Here is a 26,080-nt window from a genome sequence, read left to right on the forward strand (position 1 = left end):
CCCCAAAAAAAAACCCCACAGATCCTTAGTGAGTGTTCACTGTGTCTTCCTGCTTTTAAACAAACAAACACCTTAATGAATTTATTATAAAGGGCTGCTTCTGCTTGCGACTGAGTTCGAAGGAAGGGGATTTGCCCCGAATAAGAAAAACTAATATTTTAAAGAACAATGCAATTGGAAAGCTTTTAGCTCTCACAGCTCTAGCAATTTAGAAAGTTGCATTTTGTATGTGTGGCCGGTTTGGTGAATCGGACCATGGTTCACTGCAAACAGCAATGCAGACCTAGGTTCAAATTCCTGCTGAGCCGCCAGCCTAACCTACTTCTTGGTGTTTGGGAGGAAAACACATGAAAGAGATTTTACTGCAACATTTAAATACCTGAATTGTGTAATTGCTTCATGGTAGCTAATCAAGTCTGTATTTTAAGCTGTAGGAGATGGAGGAGTTTGGGAAGCTATGCATTGCATTGCTTAATAGAGGGGTATCCAGTGTGTCCTCCAGATGTTTCTGAGCTACTTCATTCTACACCATTGGCCATGCCTGCTGGAGTGATAGTTGTAGGCCAGCAACATTTCCAGGGCACAACACTGGCTACCCCGTATGTGCTAAGCATCTTAATACTGATACTAGGGAGCTCTGAAGACTTTGTGAGCTTGTGTGTCCTATCACCAATTGAGTGCTGTTCTGGATTGTGGCCAGAGACTGTATACTATTCATTCTGGGAAGGAAAGAGTTGTACAAAAACAGGTATTAGAGCATGTTCTTCTCACCTTGTCAATTCATTCACCGGTTCCTTGTTTGCTTGGGATTCACAGAATGCTTTGCACAAACCAGGGTTAGCCAGCATGGTAGACTCCAGACACTGGACTGTACCTCCCCGATCTTGCAGGCCAACCTCATTGTGTAAAGTCACAGAAGCAGGTGGTAAAAAAAGCCTGAGCTGAAGAGTTGTGCATTTCAGTAGCCTGGACCTTCTCTTCTCATTAATGCCACTGCCCCAGCATCACACCAAAGCTGCAAGGCTGTATCTACTTACTTTGCAGTAAGCCCAATCAAACTTGGTGAGATTTACTTCCAAAGTAGCCAAAGATAGGAATGTGCTATAAAAGTTATCCATTGCCTAAAAACCCATTGCCTAAAATCATCTGAGGATTTTAAGAGATGTTTCCCATCAGGGCTGGGGAACCTGTGGCCTGTTGGATGGTATTGGACTCTAAATTCCATCAGTTGCAGCCAGCAGTCGTCATCAGCGACGCCAAAAGCTGGAGTCCAGCAACATCTTGAAGTCCACAGGTTCCCCAGTGTAGCTTCTAGTTCATTCGGCGTTATATAAAACGGGCGTAACTCATGCATGCTCTCTTGCATCATAAGCCCAAGGTTTGCCAAAATGTTGTGGTGTTCTCATTCCCTTCTGCAGGGCTTTGCTCAAGGTTTGTCAGGTTTCAAAGCAACTTAAGCAGAGCAGTTAAACACTTCCTTGCCCCATGTCCATCTTTTCTCCAGAATATCTTAGGGCACGAGCTTTTTGGAGTGGGAGGGGTTGACTCTGCGCTAAGATTTCATTAATTGTGTTAACCTCTTACGAGGCTACTCTAGAACAGGGCTGGCCTCTAGCAGACTACACAGTACCTTTAGATTTCATTACCATTGAGTGCCAAAGACATCTGAACAAATGGAATGGTTATGTCACAGTGTCCTTGCTGCTTTTTAAAAAGTCTCTTTTTTTACATGAAGAAAATAGCAGTTATCTCCACCCTAGTGACCAGGTTGCTTTTTAGCTTTGATAGAAGTGTATGCAATCACCTGTAAATGTAAACACAGAAGTCACACGCGCTGTATTATCATCTTCAAATCCATTTCTTGTGAGAATGTAATGCACACATGGTTCATGTGCCCTCGGAATAATTTATAAAAATAAAAATGGTAAGAATTTTGTTTACGTTTTAATTTTGTGGCGGGGTTAGCTGGTTCCCAAATTCTTATCCCTATAAATGGCATATCTGCCTATATACATAAAAACGTAAGGCTGTCACTATACAGCCCCATTAAGAGAATGTGTAGCACCTCCTAACCTGGATTTGCATCAATTCAAGGTGGAGGAGGGGAGAAGACAGGTTTTAGAATCGTGGTTATAAACAACAGCAGAGGCTTGAATAAAGCAGGGTTGGAAGGATGCAGAAGAGCTGTGTATATGGGTGGGTGGGGGGCCTTGAAGGAGCTGTGGAAGGTTGGGTAAGGAATACTGTAAAGGGAGGCAGTACGTGAGCAATATAAGTAGGAACAGCAAACCCTAGCAGGCTTTTTAAAAGGAACAGCATGCTTAAACAGCCTGGCCCCGAACTCTCATCTGCTGGCAGTACAAAGGGTTTCACTCCCAGCTATACAAAGTGTTTAAGGAGACATGGTGCCTTTCAAATGCTGTTTGACTACAACTCCTATCAGCCCCAGCCAGCATTGCCAATGCAGAGGGGTTACTGGGAGATGTAGTCTAATGATATATGGAGGGCACCATGTTGGGGGACCCCCCCCCATGTTTGCACAGAAACATGGCTTCCATTATAATCCCGCTTCTGCAGCTGAACTTTGGTCACTGTAAATAACTGCAAGAATTCTTAAGTACAGGCTTTTGACCAAAAGCAGAAATAATGGCACATAGAAAGTGTGGTTGGCAGGGAAGGAGAGAGGTGAGCTGAGCTGCTTGTATTTAAGGCCCTGGTAACGAAGAGAAGCATTTGACGGTGAACATGAAAAGCACGCTGCTTCTTTTCACAGCTAGCAAAAAAAGGGGGGCCAATAAATGAGTGGTAGGGCACACTCTTTGCATTCAGATCCCAGGCTTAGAGTTTAAATAAAGATCAGGTAGCAGCAGGTGATAGGGAAAATGCCTGCTTGATACTGGGTTAGATGAGCAAATGCATCAACTTGGAGCAAGGCTGTTTTCTGTGCTCCTAAAAAAAAGGTAAAGAACCCCTGACAGTTGAGTCCAGTCGCGAACGACTCTGGGCAGCTTATTTATTATTTGTGCTCATAATGGTATTGGGGCAGTTATATGCAGTTATGCTTTCCATACTCATTGAGCCTGCAACACTTTGGGGACAGATACAAAACATGCACTAAGTGGACATGTAGCAATGTAGCATCAAGCCCTGTTAACGTTTTGTACTACAGATGTCGTGGTTCATTTTGTTTTTATCCTAGTTGTTCTGCTGTAGTGCAAGAGTGCCCCCTCCAGATAACATTGGGGAAGCATCACAGAACTACTACTACAGCAGAATAATAATGCACTATTATTGCATAAAGACATGTTGCAGAACACATTCACCAATCTAGAGGGGCTGAGGGACTTTCTCAACAAGGGAAATTTTGGGAAAATGTTGGGTGTGCTGCTGCAGGGTCCCTTCTCAGCTCACATGGGCAATAAAGGCCTAGCCAGTGAATTGTGTGAACCCTTAAAAACACACCATCTGCTGCAAAATGGTGTATGTGTCTGCAGTAGATGCTCTGAAGTTCCACAGTAAAGGAGCTGACGTGGAAAGTGCTTCCTAAACAAAAACATTTTTAAAACCAATCACCTATATAAAACACAAGCTAAATGAATGGAATAATAACAAAATGACTCCATATTCTTTTACCCCAATTCAGCCAAAAATAATGTGCACAAAAGCAGCCTCTCTTGTGTGTAGCTGGTACCAATGCCCCGTTTGCATCACAATTTAACCCTCCTGAACTGATAGGTCCATCTTTTGATGTACAGCTCGACCCAGGGTCACCAATTGTCATAAGGGACAAGTAGGTTGTGCCTTGAGTTGGATGCAGGGCTCTGAGAATTGCTCACAATCAAGTAGACGCTGGGCTACTTGATTGCCTCCACTGTAGGACCCCAGCTCTACCTCATTTTGGCATCAGGCCAAAATCTTCCTCATTTGGCATCAGGCAACAGCAAATAAAAGAGATGCAAAGCAGAGCCATTCCATTGCCTTTTCTCCCTGAATTGTTTTAATCCCAGCTGGTTTTTAAAATTCCTGTTTAAGAATTGTGCTTGTTTGCTCCCCTCCCCCCCCCTTATGTCTTCTAGAATGCAGGCCTTTTTGATAAGCTTACATAAAGTGCTCTGGGATACCATCTGTTGTTGTTTTGCTAAACTGCAGGGTTAAAGTAGTCTGAATAAATAATATTTTTTAAAAAAATAACAACAGCAAAAACAATTAGATTTTGAGACATACTACATAAATGAGTTAAAACAATGGTTTCTCATTGGTAAATAAAGGTAAAGGACCCCTGGATGGTTAAGTCCAGTCAAAGGCGACTCAGGGGTGCAGCACTCATCTTGCTTTCAGGCCGAGGGAGCCAGTGTTTGTCCACAGACAGCTTTCCATGTCATTTGGCCAGCAGGACTAAACCGCTTGTGGACCTGACATTGGACCCAACAGACTTGTCATTGTCCCTATTCAGATTAATCGCCTCTTTCCTTCAGTTTACGCCTGCAAAGGAATCCAAATCTGACTTTCAAAAACTGGGCAGCAGCAAAAGCCATCCATGAACAGCAATCCCAGAAACAACTGTTTCGTTTTGTTTTCTCAATAATAAACTGTTTGCACATTGGGAAAATTAATAGCTTTTTATTTTTTTGCCATACAAAGCTCTAAGAACTAAAGGTCAAGTATTGGTTAATGAAAAGCAAAACACAATTCCCAAGAAAGTATGTTAAGGAAAAAAACTGTACAAATTATATACATTACAGTACTGTATTGATTCAATATTATTTTTTAAAAAGGATAAAGCTCAGTAGAAACCAGTATGGAATAAACCACGGCCCCCACCCCTTAAAAAAAGTTCTATGCTTTAGTAGGAAATAAATACGCAATGCACTGATATTCCCCCCCTTACATGTTTTAATTTTATACTGGAATGTCATGATATGGATTATGAAAAGAAATCATTAAGGAGAACTTAACACTCTCCTACCCACCTCACCCTCGCAATACCACTTACTTAGACTTAAGGGTTGTTTGTATACATTACAGTGGTACCTCGGTTTAAGAACAGCCCTGTTTACAAACTATTTGGCTTACGAACTCCGCAAAACTGGAAGTAGTGTCCTGGTTTGCGAACTTTACCTCGGTCTAAGAACAGAATCCGAACGGTGGAAGGGCTCCAGCGGCGGGAGGCCTCATTAGGGAAAGCAAGCCACAGTTTAAAAATGGTTTCTGTTTAAGAACGGACTTCCAGAATGGATTAAGTTTGTAAACTGAGGTACAACTGTATACAGAAAGATCGTGGCAGAATCAAAGACTGTACCACCTCAGTCTGCAGGTAGGTCAGGTGCATAGCTGTCAACTTTCAGATTTGAAAATAAGAGATCAGCAGCCTCGAAAATAAGCGATCAGCAGCCTCACCTGTCCCTGGGGAGCCTTAAAAATAAGGGATCAGCAGCCTCACCTGTCCCAGGGACAGTCTACGGGATAGCTAACAATCCGGGATCATAGCTGTCAACTTTCAGATTTGAAAATAAGAGATCAGCAGCCTCGAAAATAAGCGATCAGCAGCCTCACCTGTCCCTGGGGAGCCTTAAAAATAAGGGATCAGCAGCCTCACCTGTCCCAGGGACAGTCTACGGGATAGCTAACAATCCGGGATCATAGCTGTCAACTTTCAGATTTGAAAATAAGGGATCAGCAGCCTCGAAAATAAGGGATCAGCAGCCTCACCTGTTCCGGGGACAGTCTACGGGATACCTAACAATCCGGGATAGCAGCGGGAAGCAGCAGCAAACGGCGCTGGAATAAGGGGGGAAAAGGGAAGCTTGGCAGCTATGGTCAGGTGTCATGCATTAAACTTGCAAGAAGAGGGATATGCTGAACTGTTCTCCCTTGCTGCATGCAAGGTGATAGGCAAAGCATTCGAAAAACACGAATGCAGACTGATGTGGTACTTCCAGAAGCGTGCCACCTTATTCTGGGTAACGTGCAAGATGGATGCAGCAGAACTTGCCTGAAACAAGTTCAACCAAAATCAAGGGCACTTAGTTCCAAGCAGGGCATGTTTGGAATGGTGTCAATAAACCACTATTATTTTAACCTTGAGTACAGATTTGCTATGGGGTTTCTGGTTAATATCTAGCTCTTCTGTACAAACACATTTTTAGGTTACAGTAACCTTCCTCCCCACAGTCAACATGCTAATATTTACAGAAAGGTGATAAGTGAGGATAGAAACCAAAAGTGTTTCTTTTTAACCCTACAGAAAGCAAAAGTCAGGTGCTTTAATATCGAAACGATAGGGTGTCACAAAAATGGCTGAAGGTACAGAACGGGTACAGCGTCATCTCCAACCCATAATTACTAAAAGCAGAGGATTCCAAAAATATAAACACACTTTATACGGACTTTTCAACTTTGGATACTGAAACTTTCTTCCTAGGAAAAGCAAGGAACCTGAGATGCCTGCATGTATGATTCTTCTACCAAAAACATACAGCTTGGAACCCTATTGTCCAGTTTTCTTTTACACTTAATCAAAAGAAAAAGACGCCTTCTATAGGCATGATTTGGGGCTGTATCCAACATTAAGTCATACTCAAGAATAGAACCACTGAAAATAAAGGGCGTGAACAACTTAGGTTCATTAATTTCAATCAGCCTACTCTGAGTAGGATACGATCCCTTTAAGTTTTAAAAAGTTTCAGCAATTATGTCCCGGTTCTCCTGAAATTACCAGGGAGCCTAGATCTGCAGTGGCGCAGTGCAGGACGGGGAGAGAGCTGCGAGTTGGAAGGGATGAGCGTCATCTAGTCCAACCCCCTGCAATGCAGGAATCTTGTTGCCCAACCCAGGACTGGAATAAGACTCCGTTTCTCAGGTATAGTTGCGGGGGGGGGGTGTTAAAAGGAGAGGCACCCTCCATTTGCCCTCATCTTTCCTTTGGTGGCAGCAAGGGCATTGGGTCTGGAATCTAAGAAGGGAAGTGAGAAGGGGCACCCGGACCTATTTCAGGGGAAGTTCCCCTTAAGCGAACTTGGGAGGGTGGTCTCCCTGTCCAGAAGCCCAGTTTGGGGGCTGAAGGGTCACAGCACCCCCTACCAGGTTGTCCATGTTTGCTTCAAAGCTGCACATGCTATAGGGGACCCTGACCTTGGACAAGCCCCTATTGGTTGTACGAGTATTCACCAGCACTCAGGCTGTTCAGTCTTTTGATCCATGCCCTAGGCCTACACTAAACCTATTCACTGTAATCAATCAATAAAGTTGTGGCCTTTATTGTTCTCAGCTATGTATCATGGTTTATTTCTGTACTCCTTCCTCTGCGCTGCAGCTAGTATTCTCTGGAAGTGTAGGTTGTTTAACTCCATAGCTAGCATCTGCTATAAGATGCACAAAACCTATCGTTTGAAGGAATACTGAGCAATTTGTACTTAGCACAAAGCAACTTTTCTTTTGCTAAGAACTACTAATATTTTCTCTTTAACAGGGATCTGGTTCACTCCTAAAATTTTAGAGAAACTTGGAAGCATGCCTCCTGTACCAGAAGGAACACACCAATTTCAACTAGTGATTAAAATTATCATCATCACCACAAATCACAGATTTAAATATGAACCACTCACTTTAAAACATGATTTATGGAAATATTTTCTTTTTAATTCCCCCCCCCCCCATAAACAAAATGTATTCTCAGTCTAGATAACAAAGGACCTTTGCCCATTACTGCAAACACAGATTTCCAACATCCTTTTTGTCATAGCTTATCACATTTCAACAGACCTTACTTTCTTGCCAGAAAAGTAGATATATATATTTTTTAATCAAGGGATTAAAATCTAAAGGTGAAGGACCAGGAGCAAGACCTTGGAGGGTCATGGCAGAGGGCTTGGTGAAGACATCAAACCAGTGGAGCAATAGCCATGAAAAAGGGGGTGACGCTCCTTAGAGGAAAGATTACAGATTTTTTAGTTTAGAGAAAAGGCTAGGAAGAGGCAAGATGATAAAAGTTTATAAAATAGTGGAAGTGGATTTTAAAAAATTCTCCCCCTCTCATGGACATCCTAGGAAGCTGAATGTTGGAAGATTCAATATTTCTCCATGCAGCACATAGTCAAACTATGGAACTAGTTTCCCCAGGAGGCAGCGATGGCCAACAACTTGGATGGCTTTAGAAGAGTATTAGACAAATACCTAAAGGAGAGGGCTATTAATGGCTACTTGCCATGATGGCTATATGCTCTGCTTCCACAGTTGGAGGCAGCAATGTTTCCAAATAGCTGTGCTGGAAACCATAGAAGGGAAGAGTGCTCTTGTGCTCATGTTTTGCTTTCTGGTTTCCTGCAGGCACCTGGCTGGCCACAGGCCGCAGGACTAGATGGGCCATTGGCACGATCTAGCAGGCTATTCTTATGTTCTTAAAATTAAGGTCCAGAGGTGGTTGCGTTTCAAATGAAATGTTTATTTCACAAAACATGGGGAGAGGGAATTCTAAAGTGGTGGGAAGAAGAGATTTTAACGACATACCACTGATTTCTAGCTACTTCTATTCATCACAATCCTTCCCCGTCTTCTATAACGTCTCCACACACACCCCTACAACCCCGCGTAATTTACAAAAATTTAGGGCGTCATTCAATGTAAAGCAACAGACTAGAATGACTGCTGACCAATTTACTTGGGACAAGCTCCCCCACAACTCAAGATGGACTTTTACTATAACCACAGCATTAAAAAAAGTGTTACATTGTGCAAGAGGGGGAAGTAAACAGGCACAATGTCTGAGACCTGACACACCCCTGCCAGTGAACGTAGGTGAGATGTTAAATCCTTATCAGAACTCCTAACTTACCTGACAGTTACCTTGAAATGAAGTCAAACTAACTAAGTTCATGAAAAACTATAAATAAGTTCAAATATGGGAAAAAATGACAGTAAGCCTGCAACTTACACGGGAGTTATGTTCTGGGGAGAGTCAAAGCACATTGGGTGCAACAGCAGCTGGGATTGCCAGTCTTTTTTACCCCTGAACACTTTCCTCCTTTCTGCCCCCTTTAAAAAAGTTTTGCCAAGCACATAAAGTTGCATGCACGCTAGTTAAATGTAAGTTGTGAGCGTATTGTACATCATTTGAAGTGCAACTTTGGGAAACAGCTTCCACACCCTTCAGCACAAAACAAAAACAAAAACCCACCTATACAGTTATATCTGTCACCACCTTTTCCCATGGTAAGCTAAATGGAAAACGGCAGCTTAATCCAACATGATTTCAGCAAAAGGAGGGTCTGACATAATTCCTTGATATTGGAGGGTAGAAAATGTGGGCAGACTGAAGAAGGGCAATGTCACTGGACAATTTTGCTGACAAAGCCCCTCCTGTGTTGCTTAGGATACGACACAATGGTCCAGCCACTGCGTCTTTTTAATTACCAAATATAAATAAAACTTGTTCAGGCTTCTTCAAACAAATAGCATCTTTTCTCCTCCAAGATAACAAGCTTACATTATGAGCAATTTTTGTGAAGGCAGAATGGTTATTCTGGAGCAGAACAGATTTAGGATGCCACTTAGAAAATAATTTGATTTATGGACAGGATGATTGGACCTTCACATACCCTCCCGCAACAACTGTATTTTCCATTAAGTTAAAAGGAGTGCAATGATTTCTACTATAAAAAAAGAACTAAGCTATAATCAGGAAACCTATCCATACTGCCTTTACGTAGTCTCAAACAATAATAATAATAAAAAAAATCAGTTTTAAAGTGCTAGCATGAAAGAAGGGATTACATAATAAGTGGTTCAAGAGGCAAGAAATGTTCCCATTATTCTACAAGTTATTGGGGTCATTTCTCATTACAAAAGACTCTCAACTTACGTGGGGGTTATGTTGCAGGGACTGCACCTAATGGCAAAGTCATGTTTGGTCAAAACACACTGGGTTCAATGGCAGGAGGGATTGTCACAGTCCTTTTTCCTGGACATCTGCCCCCTATTTAATTTAAAAAAAAAATTTTTTTTTTGCCAAACACATGAAGCTGAATGCGCATGGGTTATAAATGCATAAGTTGTGAGTTACCTTTATTGTAAAGAAGCCACACCTTTTCAAACAATTATTTCACCAAATTTTGATCCATGATAATGAACCAAACACATTTAACACCTAACTTCTCAAGTGCCTTTTCCCATATTCAAGTGAAGCGTTTTTCTTTCCCTGACCAATTTTCTTTCACAAACATCTCTGAAACTTATAGGCATTCTAGTCTTAACATACTACATTTTGTTGGCTAGGCGTTAACACACTGACTTGTTATATAACATGAGATGTCCTACAACTTTTTTTCAAGCAGCCCATTTAAAGAAGTTTTTCTATATATATATATATATATCTATATTTCTATTTCGATCAGAGAGAAGATTCAGTAAGATTCCGGTATAACAAACTCAAATTCAGTACTGCCATCCGATGGATTTTGTTTGAATAGTGATTCACTTCCCTGCGGAACAAAGATATCATCCCAGGTCATTGGCTTTGCTGAAGGGTTAGGGGCTGATTCTTGAGGGGCTTCTTTTGCAGGGTCAACAGGATAAACAAGAGCATTGTCATCTACCATAGGTATATCGCTGGAACTACCTGAAATATATGCATAATTTCTGATCTGCAGAGACCGACAGGGATGCAAGCGATATAGCTTGGACTCGCCAGAAGGATCCTGGCTGTGAACCGATCTTACATGTGTGGCCATGACCTGATAGTTGATGAAACACTGACCACATGCCAAGCACTGGTACCGCCGCTCCCCGGTGTGGTGAATTTCATGCTTGGTGCGGTATTCTGCAAGAGGAAAAACCTTCTCGCAATAGCGACATGGATACTTCTTCTCCCAAGAATGCACGTTGAAGTGTCTCCGCAAACTTGTAAGACAAACATAAGACCTCCTGCACACAATGCAGATGTAGTAGACCTTGCCATCCATTATGAGCTCATAGTGATCATCATGCTTTACTTTGAGGCGCTTCCTGTTTGGAGAATCGTCCCCCGATGTTCTGGGCATGTCATCCAACTGCACTTCTCCATCAGCCTCATCTTTCACAGGAATCACGATATCATAGGTATCTTCACCGATGTTTGCATAAACCTTGCAACCTGTCGACAAGCCTTCTATCTCAGTAGCTTTATCTAAAGTGATGGTCTTCTGGCCTTCCGTCACATGCTTTGGCACAGAGCCTGCTGGAGCGTCCTTGTTGCTCCCAGGAAGAACATCAGAAACTTTCTTTTTGTACTTTCTGGGTTGGGAGACTGGTTCTTGGGGGAAGCTAGGACTGTGCTTCTTCGGTACTCCTGTGGCATCAGGTGCAGCAGCTGGTTTAGGAGTGGTGGGCTGCTGGACCAAAGAACTGCTGCTTGCTGACCCTGGGCTGGACGAACCGAGGATGTCGTCATCATCTTCAACATCCTCATCCTCATCCTCTTCTTCATCAATGGCATTGGTCTCCATGTCAGTTAAGGAGTCGTTAATGGATGGCTGCTGATTCTCTTCAGGGATAGGAGATACCTCTATTTCATGCGATGAGCCAGCATTCGGCAAAGCTCCAATCTGCGGCCTATTTAACACAAGCATATTTGAAGCCCCAGGTTTTGGAAGCGAGGGGACAAACGGCTCAGCAGGTACTTGGTTTTCAGTTGGATTTGACTGGCCAGGGCATGAGTCAAGCCTCGGAGCTGTCGCTGTAGCTGACTGAGGCGGGGAACTGCTAGTACAATTTATTTGGTCAGGGACTCCCACAGGATTTAGGCAAGGCTGGCTCTGTGCTAGTACAGTAGGCTCCAGGGGACAGTCCTTTGGAGGCACAAGCTCAGAGCAGAAAATGACGTCGTCATCGTCAGAATCACTAATGGTAATCTTTGCAGAATCACACGCTTCCCCATGCAACGAGACCGTTACTGCGGGCTTCTCATCAATTAGATTTTGGCCCCCAGCTGGTGTTGGAGGTTTCTGTACTTCGAGGCCATTAGTTTCAGAGTTGGGCCATTCTGAAGCGCCAGGCTTGACACTTCCTGACATACTTTTTACCTGCTGCAAAGGACCACCCAAATCAGCAAGGAATTTAACTCCCAGCAACTGCCCTGATTTAATTATCTCATCGAGCAAGTCCGATCTCACCCGGACTATTTTGGAGCTGTAAATGTAATTGAGAATTTCTGCAAAAATCTCTGCTCTGATGAAGTTCAGTTCAACCACTTGACCTGCAAGTGCGAAAAGCTGGTGGAAGTAAGTGCTGGAGGCTGAAAGGACATTTCTGTGGGCTCGAAATTTCCGGTCCTCCACAATGATGGTAACATCACAGAAAAGTCCATGTCCTCGCTGTTCGTCCAAAGCCTTTAATAACATGCCAGAGTACTGGTTGTCTGTTGCGGTGATTAGCTTCCGGGTCTCCATTCCTACAATGAGAAAGAGAAGTGTGTTCATATGTATCTGCTACAGAAGGAGATGCTTATACTCTGCGCCCCAAATATCATCTTGAATGTTCAGTAGCAGCATCTAGAACCAGAATGAAAGCTTTTAAGTTGGAATGTTAATGAATTTGACTTATGAGATTATCTTGCTTGGAAGCCATGTATTAAGGAACAACTCAGAGTTCCTCAAAACAGAAAGCATTAAGAATATTTACTACTACATTTCCCAATAACCTGGGCTACGATCTTAAACTACAGTGGTACCTCAGGATGCGAACAGGATCCGTTCAGGAGCCCCGTTCACATCCTGAAGTGAACGCAACCTGCGTCTGCGCGTGCCACAATTCGCCACTTCCGCGCATGTGTGTGACATCATTTTGACTGTCTGCGCATGCGTGAGCAGTGAAACCCAGAAGTAACGCGCTCCATTACTTCCGGGGAGCGCAACCCAAAAGTGCTCATCCTGAAGAATATTCAAACTGAGGTATGACTGTACTTATTTTAAAAGTAAATTCTCTTAACAATAATGGCCCTTATTTTTGCATAATGTGTTTAAAGTTGCACTGAGGGGGGAATCATCTAAGAGAGTGTGTGTACAAAGACTGGGTTCAGTTCCAGATACTATCAGATAGAAAAGCTGTGCTTAAAAAACCAAATAATTTATTAATGTCCCAAACTAAATACTGTTTCCCTTCAAAAAAGCCAAATGTTATAAGGCTGAAGCCTCTTGGTTGACGGAAAAGCAGCTTTGAAAAATATCTAAGCAACGCTGTCAGTGACAACGCTTTTCCTAGAACTGTTTTGCAGAAAAACGATAAATATTTACAAACCTCAAATGCCAAACATCTGTGCAAATCCAATACATAAAGAAGACTGATTATATTATATCAGCCTCTTTGGGGATAAATGCATCTCTCATTCTCCTAATTAAGAGGAAAACTAAAAATATTTTTAAAGAATACTGTTAAATGAAGCAAAGAAAATGCAAGGGGGTATTTATATATAGTTACACAACCAAGGGCTACTACCTTACACATGTATTGTTAGTCAGGTTGTCAGAGCAAACAAGTCACTGAGCTCCCAAGCTTTTAAGTACAAGGTGAAAAGAGCATCTTAACAATTACACCTTTCCCATAACTGGTGAGAAAAGTTGCAGCTGTTGTGATTCTCAGTCCTGGGCAACTGTTAAAGACATGGGAGCCCAGTTCCCTATTGCACCCTTAGAGCAAAGAGCTTATCCAACCTTCTTCTTGTGCAGCTGCTTTTACCCTGGGGAAAAACTGCTCTTTAGCGATCAGTCAGAACAAATGACAATTTGGCTTTTCCTTATATAATACCTGCCATTTGTTCCGATCTACAGCTGAAACTGCTTGGACCTGTGCTTTCTAGGATGGGCCCAATGAGACAACATTGTATATTAGAGTAATTAGAGTGCAGACAGCTCCTGTCCTGTACGAAAGAGAGTGAGAGTGAAGTCAGAAATTCAGTGCTTGTAAGATCCTACAGATTGAGAAGCCAGCTTGGTTAAATAGTATAGGCATGCTGAGACATATCCTTGGAGGTGTCTGCTTTTAAATACATATATATTTTTTAAAAACTACTTAAAGGGACTATAGACTGGATATGTGGGAGGAGAACATGTGAGAGTGTGAAGCCTGGAAAAGGCCCACTTTCAGGACTAAATCTAGCTCCACCACAGCCACTACCACCATCAAGGGCAAAGAGAGCTGTAGACCAGCTCCCTCTCACCCTGTGCCGCACATGTAAAAAGGGATAACCAGACTGAAGCTTCCATTGCCTGCAGAGGGAAGGGCAGAACAGAGTTTTGAGGTTCCCCCTTGGCTAACATCACCTGGAAATCAAGCTCAATTTGCCAAGTTGGCTCAGATACTCCTACCCTAATTGAAACAGCACCCACCCCTCCAAGCAGAGGTGTGTAGTACCCAATGCCAGTCACTTTGGCACCTGGAACAGAAAAAATCCGAGAAGCATTTCTCACTCGCCTTTGTGGGAAACCGTCCCCAACCCAAATATAATAATAATCAATTAAATATCCAAATGAATAACCAAAAACCAGCTACCTCTCTCTGCCTAATAATGGTAGGGACAGAACAGTGGTACTTGTTGCCCGCTGGGAGGTGGACTTCCAAGCTCCAAAAACCAAACCTGGCTTAGCCTACAAACTGAGATTAGAAGTGGTAGCCACCCCGCAATAGCACTCTTAGAAAGCAACCAGTGTGCAGAACCCTCAGTCTCAGTCTATTTCACCTGGACTGTGCATTTGTTGGATTGAACATTGGTTGTGGGGAGCCAGGCTGAAAACATGAATGCAGCAGCAAAATGGGTGCAAGAGGTGAGTTGGAGTTCCTTCCAGAAAAGAAATGAAGTGGGCATTAGCAGAGGTTTTAATGTTTTAACTTCCAAGGGCCTTTTAAAGTGTTACAAGTGGTCTGGTTTTCTGTAACCTGCTCTGAGTTATGGGGTGGGGGCAACTGGGACAGCAACGTAATAGAACACATATGAGAAGCTTTCCAGAGAGATTAACGTCTGGTATATTGTCAAAGAAACCAAGAAGAGGAAGAAGAAGAGTTTGGATTTGATATCCTGCTTTATCACTACGTGAAGGAATCTCAAAGCAGCTAACATTCTCCTTTCCCTTCCTCCCCACAACAAACACTCAATGAGGTGAGTGGGGCTAAGAGAGTAGTGTGACTAGCCCAAGGTCACCCAACAGCTGCATGTGGAGGAGCGGAGATGCGAACCCGGTTCACCAGATTACGAGTCTACTGCTCTGATGCTTTTAAAATCAGTCTGATAGACAAGAGTGGTTCAGATGCAAAGGTATCAGCCTAAGAAGCTACAGGTTCTCACACTTCCCTTCTCCCACATGCCCAGTGTTGACATCTAAAATGACCCACAAAAACGCAGCTGCTGAAGCTTTCCCCACAGTTTATTTCAGAGCTGGGGAAAGTTTTAGCTGCAGTCAAAGCTGGAGAAACAGAACCTGGAAACAAAGCATCAACTCTTAGGAGTGAAGCATAGAGGATTATCATGCAGAATATATTTGTCAAACTGGAGCAACAAGTTTCTATAGGAAAAGCCGAAACCTTGGGAAATCTTTGATTGCTACATACACATATTCTATGCTCAACTCCACTCATCTTCACACTGAGTCCAGAGACAATCAGCTAGTGCATGCAGTTCTTTTGCGATTTTGCTTTATACATGCCCCAAACTGAAGGCTGACGGAACCACTGCAAGCAGCAGCAGCAAGGAGAACTTCTGGGTGGCTGCTATGAAACACTTTCAAGTGTAAATGATGGTATTCAAATTGTAAGTGTGTGAAATGGAAGAGGCTTTAAGGTGCCATTTGTGGGGGGGAAGTGAGTGAGGGGTGAGATGCAACTGCAAGGGGAAGATGCTAGGTGGAAAAAGAGCAGAAGCAGAGATGGGGGGGGGGACACTTGGGAGGAAAAGAAACAATGAGCACCAAAGAGGAAAGAAGCAAACAGCAACCTCAGGAAGGGGATGTGCTGCAGCACCTTAGGAACATGGGATGTTGCATTATACCAAATCAGACTTATGGGTCTATCTAGCCCAGTAACGTATACACTGGCTGGCAGGGGCTTTCCAGGGTTTCAGACAGTCCTACCTGGAGTTGCTCAACCCATTGAGTTGCAGCTCTTCTATTGGGGGAAGCAGGGGGTGGGGTGCGGTCATGGCAGACCAACTCAGGCTGCAAGTCCCTCTACACTAAGCATCTACTGTACAGCTCAAGTATACTCTCTAGGCCCTTGTCCCCCCCCCCAAGCATAGCTGGACCAGGGGGCTCGTCCACACTTCTACCTAGAAAGCATGGGTCCAAGTGCTTTTCCACATTCTAGGCATATGTCTGAGTGGTTTCCCCTTTGTCCCTCTCTTTCCTAGGGCAAACCTGCTCTTCAGCGATAGACTGGAACAAATGGCCATCCAGGGAAAACCCGAATTGCCTTTACAAGAGGAATTAGGGATAAGCCCTTTAACCAGCAACTTCCTCCAGGGAAGCTCGTTCTTTGGTGCTGAACTGGAACAAACGGCAATCTGCAGAAAACTCAATTGTTGTTTGCTCCGATTCAGCACAAAACCATGTGTTTCCCTGGCGGGCAGCGGGGGTGGGGGGGGCAGGGAGATGCAACGGAAGTATGAACAAGCCCTGATCAATGGGGGCTGTCCTCTTGTTTGCTTCCAAAAAGAAAATAAATCGGCGGGGGGGGGGGTTTGCTCTATCCCTGAAGGGAAAGGAAGAATCCCAGTAGGGGCAAACCAACACACTTGAGGGTTCAACACAAGTTGGTGGAGTGGGTGGGGGGCGCGCGCAAAAAATAACGGGGGAAGGGGAAGCGGCTCTCCAGGACACCCCATGGGACACCTTCCTCTCATCCCGGCTCCTTCTCCCCCCCCCCCTTTCTAATGCTGGAAGCCGCTGAGCCCCCTCCCCCCGGTAGCATGCTGGGGGCGGTGGGGGAAGCACGCGCAAGGCGGCACCGGGTTGCACAAAGGAGAGCGCGCCGCCTTCTTTTCCTGCCGGCCTCACCCGGCGCTTAATCTTCCCTGGGACCCCGCCCGCACCCCGCGTAAGTGGGGGTTGGGGAGGTAGGAGAGAGAGGGAGAAAGAGAGATATATACGGGCCCGATACCTCCGCCGCGCTCCTTGCACCGTCGCCCAAAGCCGCCAGCCCCGAAGACAGGCGCACGCGAAAACTCGCCGCCCGCAGACGTCCAAGACGCCTCCCCCGTTAGCCGCGCCGCCGCCAGGGGCCGCTGTTGCAGGCTCTCCGTAACGCCAGCGCCGCTTCCTCTCCCCGCCCCGCCTCCCGGTTTCAAGAATCGGGAGGCGAACGCGCGCGCACGCTCGGAAGGTATCGGCGACTTCGCCCGAGCGCGCGCGCGGCAACGTTGGGAAAGGGCGCGTTCGAAGGGAGAGCCTTAAGGAGAGCGCGCTCGGCTGCTGTCGGAAAATTCCGGCGAAAGAGAGGAAATCCAGAAAGGAACCCCGAAAAGCTCTTCGATAACTTTCGGCTTTTGGGACGAGGACTCGCATTCTGCGCGGCTCCAAGTCCTTTTTAAAGAAAATAAAAAATTAATTGATCGATCGGGTGGTTAATTTATTTATTTATTTATTATTATTATTATTATTATTATTATTATTATTAAAAAATGGAGCTGCCAGAATGCGGTCATCTCGAACACGCCAAAAGCCGAAATTTCATTAATTAAAAGTAATTAAAGTCATGAATAAAAAAGAATTAATGGATGGATGGATGGCTAGGGCTCAGCAACCACAAAGCCAGGGTCCTAGAAAGCCGCCGCCCACGTGGCTGAGAGACATCAGAGCATCATCGCAAGCTCTCAAGCCACGTGTGCCCCAGAACCCAGGGAAAGTCACAGTCTTACTAAAGAATAGGGCTTCCGTGTAAACATAAAAAGGAGAATGCTGCGAACTCCTATGCATGCTGTGTATTTGGGAAGGAGTCTCTTTGAAGCTTACTTCCGAGTACAGCAAGCACCAGGTTGTTGTTTTTTTGGGTCGGGGGCTGAAAGGAAGGCATAATTAGACAGACCTCTACCCTCAAAGCCCACAGACTCTAAATAAAAATCAGCATTTAAATACTCGTTCACTTCGGCTATAAAAAAAAATTATGCTACTGCTGCTACACCTGACTACTTACTACAAATACAAATCCCACTTCAGTCAAGAGTGCTGGTGTTAAACTCACCAGTACCGTACTGAGAAAGAAAAGCAAGTTGATGACCTAGGAAACAGCAGCTTATTCCAGGCAGCCACTGAATGACTGGAGGTAGCTGGGCATACTTCACTTTATGATGCATAGTCAAAACACAACTTGCATGTAAAATGCTTCCGACATTCTTTAAAAACATACCTTGCAGCTAATCTCAGCAGGGGCAAAAATAAAGATTTACTTACCAAGTCTGCAAAGTGCTATCTAGGTGTCCCAGGAGCCACTTCAAATGCTAGATACCTATGCTAATGCCCTGACCTGCATTTGTCAATCTTGATAAAGACAGCCTAGAAAGCAGTTTGCCCCTAGCTTGGCTTTGGCTTTTACTCTGGAAACTGTTGATTTATGCACATCCAGTCAATCCACAACTGTATGAGCTGCCTACAAGTTGACAATGCGAGCCACTTACTAATCACTTCAGATTAGGCAACTGGTCCTAACATAAGGTATATAAAAAAAGAACTTGATTCAATAACAGAAAAAACACAAGAAGCAGAAGTATCCTTTAAATCACCTATTGTCATTTAATTGTAATTACCTATTGTCATTTAATTCCCACCTGTATATTGATGGTGTCAACTATCTATTCAATAGAAGTGACTGCAGTTTGTTTGTATTGCTAATGTACTTTCTCCGCTTGCAGTTAGCATAGTTCTGGGATTCATACCCTGCTTTCTCAGCAGAATCTGCAAGTGTTCTCTATTGTTTTCTGGGAGAAGCTCAACTGGTGAGCATCCCTTGGAATGCTTGCCCACTAGGAAATAAGTGTTAATAAGTGTCCCAATAGTTAAGAGAATGTGGATGTATTCCCCCTTCTTTCTGGGTATTTCTAATATTCCTCCCTACCCACATCTCTTTTCACTTTTAAGACAGAGTCAATTCCTCAGAGAGAGAAAAATTGTGGTAGTGCCTGTTATTTCCACAGTCTCTTGTAACTCCAATACTACTTTAACTTTACAAGTCCCCAGGTCATTTCCTGGGCAAGATGGTGTCAAGCAGCAGGGAGTCCTATTAGTGACTTGCTGGATCATCACCTTGTGGTGAGTGGGCTTCCACATTCCTATGAGCCTTGTGAGCGAAGCCATCAGGAGTCTCATACTCCCAGCAGGGTCACCCAAGGCGGTAAGGTCAAAGGGGGGGAGCTAGACCAAGAATGATCCAAGAAGTCCTCAACGGCAGAACAGGCGGAAGATACAACGGCTGTGATGGCAGATGAAGGCTGCATCAGATAAGAATCTACCAGTCGTCGTGATACTCACGCCATCGGAATAGAGCCTTACTGTGAAGACTGTGCGTTGGTCTGCGTGCACTGATCTAGACACATAAAACAAATGCATGCACAGGTGTCTTCCAAAACCGCATCCCAAACCCAAACCCCAAAAGTCCCATGGCGATCGGCAAATGGTAACAGGGGCAGGACTGTGAAATCTGGAAGGCCCTAGTCATGAACCGGTACATGGGCAGTGGATACAGATTCAGTCGCTCTGACTCAAGGAATGAGACAGTTGAGCATCTTGGCAGCTGTATCCATGACTGAGCAGCCCTATTTAGGATCCACTCTGTCGGCTCATCCCAAAAAGAGGCTAAAAAAGGTGCCCTAAACATAATCTGCCTCCCTATTTCCCTGACTGGATTACAGTGCCCAGTGGGGTCACCCAGCGGTCGTAAAAGAGAATTGAACTTTGGAACATGGAATATATGGACTTTGCTGGATGACACAGATGATGAGCATTCTGAACGCTGAACTGCCATCATTGCAAGAGAGCTGCGACGTTTTAACATCAATATTGCAGTGCTTCAAGAAACTCGAAGAGCTGGTGAGGGACAATTGAAGGACAGAAAGGAGGCTACACTTCTTCTGGAAAGGTCTACCTGAACAAGAACATTGAATACATGGAGCAGGCTTTGCTATCAAAAAAGAGCTTGTGAAGCTCTTGTCAGAAGTCCCTATCAGCATTAATGAGCAACTTTCAACCCTTCAAATAAGACTCACCATAAACCATCAGGCTACTATTCTAAGTGCTTATGCACCAACTCTGGATGCCAGTGAAGACATTAAAGATTTTTTTTTTACTCTCAGCTGTATACCATCCTCTCAGAGACACCTAAGGAGGATAAAGTTATTCTCCTGGGTGATTTTAATGCAAAAGTTGGGCGAGATTTCGATCTGTAGCCTTGGACTATTGGGAAAGAAGGAATTGGCAACAGCAACCAGAACAGAATCTTACTTTTGACTATATGTGCAGCACACAACCCTGTTATTACCAACACACTCTTTCAACAACAACAAAGTTTAAAACATCATGGAGGCACCCCAGTCGAACCACTGGCACCTCTTAGACTATGTAATTGTCCGAGTAGAAGATCGCTGTTATGTGCTCCTTACCAGAGCTGTGATGAGTGCTGACAACTGCTGGACAGATCACCGATTAATACACTCCACGATGGCTATCAAGATTATACCACAACGTAGGCTTCAAGGTAGAAATCAAGGTGCAAAACGAACACTCAAGCCCCTCAAGATTGCTTTGGAGTTCCCTGATAACATTGAGGAACACTGGACCAAGCTAAAAACATCATTTGAACAAACTATTGGATACCAAACCAAGAAACACCAGGACTGGTTTGATGAGAATAACAGTAAGATTGGACACATTATTGACAAGAAAAAGAAGGCCTTTCAGATCTGGCAAAGAGAAATAAATAAATAAATAATTTATACCCCACCCATCTAGTGGGGTTTCCCTGGCCACTCTGGGCATCTCCCAACAGAATATTAAAAACATGATAAAACATATAACATTTAAAAAATTCCTAAACAGGGCTGCCTTAAGATGTATTCTAAAAGTCAGATAGCTTTTTATTTCCTTGACAACTATTGGGAGGGCGTTCCACAGGGCGGGCACTACTACTGAAAAGGCCCTCTGCCTGGCTCCCTGTAACTTCACTTCTCGCAGGGAGGGAACTGCCCTCAGAGCTGGACCTCAGTGAATGATGGGGGTGGAGACACTCCTTCAGGTATACTGAGCCAAGGCCATCTAAGGCTTTAAAGGTCAGTACCAACACTTTGAATTGTACTGGGAGCCAATGTAGGTCTTTCGGGACTGGTGTTATATGGTCTCAGCGGCCACTCGCAGTCAGCAGTCTTGGTGCCACATTCTGGATTAGTTGTAGTTTCCAGGTCAGAGTGCATTGCAGTAGTTCAAGCGGGAGATAACTAGACCATGCACCACTCTGGAGAGACAGTCTGCAGGCAGGTAGGGTCTCAGCCTGCATACCAGATGGAACTGGTAGGCAGCTGCCCTGGACACAGAACTGACCTGTGCCTCCATGGACAGCTGTGAGTCCAAAATGACTCCCAGACTGTGCACATGGTCCTTCATGGGCACAGTTACCCCATTCAGGACCAGGGAGTCCTCCACACCTGCCCAACCCCTGTCCCCCAAAAAACATTACTTTTGTCTTGTCAAGATTCAGCCTCAATCTGTTAGCCTTCAGACACTCACACAGGACATTCACCACCTTCACTGGTGAGGTAGAGCTGGGTATCATCCGCATACTGATGAACACCCAGCCCAAACACCCTGATGATTTCTCCCAGCATCTTCATATAGATGTTAAAAAGCATGGAGGAGACGACAGAACCCTGAGGCACCCCACAAGAGAGAACCCAGGGGACTGAACACTCAATCCCCAACACCACTTTCTGGACACGGGCTAGGAAGAAGGAGCAGAACCACTATATAACAGTGCCCCCAGCTCCAAGCTCCTCTAGACGGTCCAGAAGGATGTCAGGGTCAATGGTTTCAAAGGCCAAATCTGGGAGAGCTGTGTACAGCTATTAACCAAATGAAACACAACAAAGCCAGCGGAACTGATGGGATACCTGCTGAAATCTTCAAAGTGGGTGGAATTAAACTTAAACAACTTCACAAGCTCATCAAAAAAATCTGGGAGAGAGAGGAGATCCCAGCAGACTTTAGGGATGCCAAAATGATCAAAAGGTGACGGAATGGATTGTGGAAACTATCGAGGCATCTCTTTATTAGCAAAATTCTGGCAAGGATCTTAGCAAACCATCTCTTAACAATATCCAAGGCTACCCTTCCTGAATCCCAAAATGGTTTTAGACCTTCTAGGGGGGGACAGTGGACATGATTTTCACCACTCAACAGCTTCAAGAAAAGTGCAAAGAACAAAACCAGCCCCTGTAAATGGTGTTTATTGACCTGACTAAGACCTTCGACACTATAAATCTTATTGCCCTTTGGCATTTCCTTCTGAAAATTGGCTGCCAAGATAAATTTGTGAACATCCTTTGGCTCCTCCATGATGATATGACAGCAACAACAGCAATGGTTCTCAAAGTGAACCATTCACATTAGGACCAGGTGATAAACAGGGTTGTGTTATCGTCCCAACTCTATTCATTATTTTCATTGCCATGATCCTACACTTTGTCGAAAGGAAACTCCCCACCAGAGTAGAAATCATATATCAAACAGATAGAAAGCTCTTTAATCTGAGTAGGCTGAAAGCAAATAGTAAGGTTACCTTAACTTCTGTCATAGAGCTTCAGTATGCTTAGAGGATGACCTCCAAACCATCTTAAATATCTTCACGCAAGCTTACAAAAAGCTTGGCCTGTCATTCAATATCAAAAAAACCAAAATGCTGCGCCAACAAGCACAAAGCAACCCCTCTGCAGTACCACAAATCCAACCCAATGGTGTAACGTTGGAAACTGTTGATCACTTCTCCTACCTGGGCAGTTATCTTTCTACAAGGGCCAACATTGATGCCAAAAGCCAACATCACCTGAGCTCTCTGAGTTTGGGTCCCCGAACCCCCTGGGTGTGTTCTGCAACATCACCTGAGCTTTCTCCAGATTGAAGTGCAGAGTGTTTGAGGACCGGGACAGTTGCAGGGAAACAAAAATGCTTGTACACTACTATTGTACTACCAACTGTATGCTTGTGAAACATGCATCTCTTATAAACACCATCTCCAACTCCTCGAAAGATTCCATCAACGATGTCTATGAAAAATTCTACACATCACTTGTGAAGACAGGCAAACTAATGCCAGTGTACTGGAAGAAACAAAGATCACCAGTGTAGAAGCAATGATTGTTCAACATCAACTTCGTTGGACTGGTCATGTTGTTCGGATGCCTGATTATCGTCTTCCAAAGCAACTACTCTATTCCAAACTTAAAAATGGAAAGCGTAATGCTGGTGATCAACAAAAGAGGTTTAAAGACTCTCTCAAGGCAAATCTTTAAAAAGTAGTATAAACACCGACAACTGGGAAACACTGGCCTGCGAGTGCTCCAATTGGAGAACAGCCTTTACCAAAGGTGTCATGGGCTTTGAAGACACTTGAATTCAGGACAAAAGGGAGAAACATGCTAAGAGGAAGGCACGTTTGACAAACCCTCACCATGTTCAACTCCCGCCCAGAAACCTATGTGGAAGGATGTGTGGATCCAGAATTGGCCTCCACAGTCACTTACGGACTCACTGTTAAAACCGTGTTCATGGAAGACAATCTTTCTCAGCTACAAGTGATTGCCAAAGAAGAAGGCTTTAACTGAAATGAATCAAATAACTCTACCTATTATACTTCAGCCCAGTTAATGTTCACATTTTTATTATTACTCCTGTAAGATAGGCTTCAAATAAAATTTCTCTCAGTTGCCTAAGGTGCTAATGATATTTCATCTTTCGCAAAATGGGAAAGCATAAGGAGAAGTGTTATAAGCACTGTAATTTCTTTAGTCCCAAACACATAATTAAGAACGCTTGTTGAACTGCACTAGGAAAGCTCTGTTGGTTAGAGCAGTGGCGCCCAATTAGGGGTCTGGGGATCCCTGGGGGTATGCAGAACACACCCAGGGGGTTCGGGGACCCAAACTATATTTTGGGTCATTTTTGCGTGGTAATATCTCAAATTTTATGGTCTGTTTAGCGCTGTGTGATTTTTCAACAAATTGGCCAAAATCGGTTTGGATATCACATTGCGATAACAATTTTGACCCAGCAATGCGCAGCAATATATTGCTCCTCACGCAAGGGAGAGCAGGGCAGCCAGTTTCAAGGCATCGCTGATACCACATGATGAACTCAGCCCTTAACACTGCTGATCTGAGCTTGCCTTCCTCATGCTGAGGGAGACAAAGGCAGCCGATAACACTGCAGTCTTCCCTCACACTGAGGGAAAACAGGGTATCTAACTGTGAGGTGCTGCCTTTCACTCATGCTGACAAACAGAGCAACTGATCGCCTTCAAGGCACCATGGCACTATCTTCCCCTGGCATTGAGGTGGAGCAGCTTTTCTCAGTCAGCAAGAAAGCAGCAGCAGCCACAGTGGACATACATCTTAGCTGGCTGCCACTGCTGGCTGTCCCATTGAAGGGGGCTTGATGCACCACCCATCCCCATCCCATCCCCCTCAAACAATGTGGTGGAGGTGACTCCGCTTCCTCTTCTCCCCACCCCCAAACCCATTCTGATCTCCATAACTGCTCCTTCCCTCATCCCCACGCCTGATCTGCATGCACCCCACCCACAGGATCTATGTGACTGCTCCTTCCCTCACCCCCAATTTCAGGTATCAGAATATCGCAAGGTTTAGCAATATGTGTCACAATGTTGAAAACCAGATATCGCTCAGCCCTAGTTTGTTTTTCAGTATACCTAAAATCCTCTGCTTATTAGGCACTACCCCACATTTTGTTCAGAAAATTGCTTTTTGAAAGTAGGGGGTCCGTGGCTTGGCTTTTGAAAAATAAGGGGGGTCCCCTCAGTAATTAGCTAATTGGGAACCACTGGGTTAGAGCATGGAGCTGATTACACCAGGGTTGCAGGTTCAATCCCAATACGGGACAGCTGCACATTCCTGTATTGAAGGGGGTTGGACTAGATGATCCGCAGGATCCCTTCCAACTCTACAGTTCTATGAAACTACTTCCTAATTATGTTGTCTACATTTAGGGTACAAGAGAAGTATTTGTGTAGCTTCCCAACAATGTTCTCTAGTAACTTTTAAGATCCAACCTATCCTGAGAATCACATTCCAGAACTTCAAAATGAACAATGAATCTGCCACCTATCCTGTACGTATGATAGGTATCAAAATACTGACTATCAAAACACTGTTTTCCTTTATGTGTTTTGTGGATCTCAGCCCTGGTAAAGCTTAGCTGGGAAAACAGAATTGCCAGTTCAACTAATCTGTAGAGATAAAAAGTTTTATGAACTTATGTATTTATGTGTGTGTGTGTGTGTGTGTTTATATTTGAGAGACTCTTATGTGGTAGCTGTGATAACAGGTACGAGATGGTTCTTAACGCCAAGAGAACTAATTTTTATTCCTACATTTTGCTACCCAGAATCAGAAAACGTAAGAAGAAGCTCTTCAGTTCTTAGTCTTGTTTTTTTAAAAAAATGATCCCCAGTATTTGGAGGGAGGGTCTCTGCACCCCACAGAAAAGAAAAGCGCGCGGCAACCCAGCCAGGACCTTGCTTCGCTTTTTCTTTTATCCAAAGGGGTTGGGTCAAATGGTCCCTAATAAACCTCCCCCGTCCCCGCCTTTTTCAGTTGCTTGCCCGGCTCCTTAGCCGCACCTCCGAAGCGCAATGAACTGCCAGGAAAGGTTGTTCTCACCTGGAGTTTGGCCTCCCGCCTCGGTCATGGCGCCAGCCTCCATCGCTCCTTAGGGTCTGCAGCCCATCCAAGCACAAAGGAACCGTCTCTAGGAACCATTGCGGGTCACCTTGTAGCAGCACGAGCGCTATATGGTGTTGCGCCCGGATGCAGAGGGTGACCGTAGAGATAAAAAGTAATGTAATCTATGTAATA

General features: G+C 44.3%; 1 protein-coding gene across 2 annotated transcripts; it reads right to left on the bottom strand.

Annotated features, from left to right (window-relative positions):
* Nucleotides 1-4,598: 4,598 nt before the first annotated feature.
* ZBTB33 (zinc finger and BTB domain containing 33) lies at nucleotides 4,599-25,986 on the bottom strand. 2 transcript variants are annotated; one of them, XR_014164799.1, is made up of 3 exons: nucleotides 25,886-25,986; nucleotides 5,710-12,421; nucleotides 4,599-5,397 (listed from the first exon to the last, which is right to left on the bottom strand). XR_014164799.1 is itself a non-coding variant. In XM_081897622.1 (2 exons), exon 2 carries the CDS (start codon nucleotides 12,417-12,419, stop codon nucleotides 10,398-10,400), a length of 2,022 nt encoding a protein of 673 aa, XP_081753748.1. In that variant the 5' UTR covers nucleotides 12,420-12,421; nucleotides 17,113-17,232; the 3' UTR covers nucleotides 7,448-10,397. The 2 variants fall into 2 exon arrangements, 1 of the variants encoding a protein (XP_081753748.1); XM_081897622.1 differs by lacking the exons at nucleotides 4,599-5,397; nucleotides 25,886-25,986 and adding an exon at nucleotides 17,113-17,232 and having other exon boundaries at nucleotides 7,448-12,421.
* Nucleotides 25,987-26,080: the final 94 nt, after the last annotated feature.

The sequence above is a fragment of the Podarcis melisellensis genome (genome assembly GCF_964234715.1).
Source record: "Podarcis melisellensis genome assembly, chromosome: Z".
NCBI lineage: Eukaryota > Metazoa > Chordata > Lepidosauria > Squamata > Lacertidae > Podarcis > Podarcis melisellensis.

Bases quoted from the DNA above. Each gene is read 5' to 3' on its own strand.
- ZBTB33 (XM_081897622.1), bottom strand. From the start codon at position 12,419: ATGGAGACCCGGAAGCTAATCACCGCAACAGACAACCAGTACTCTGGC.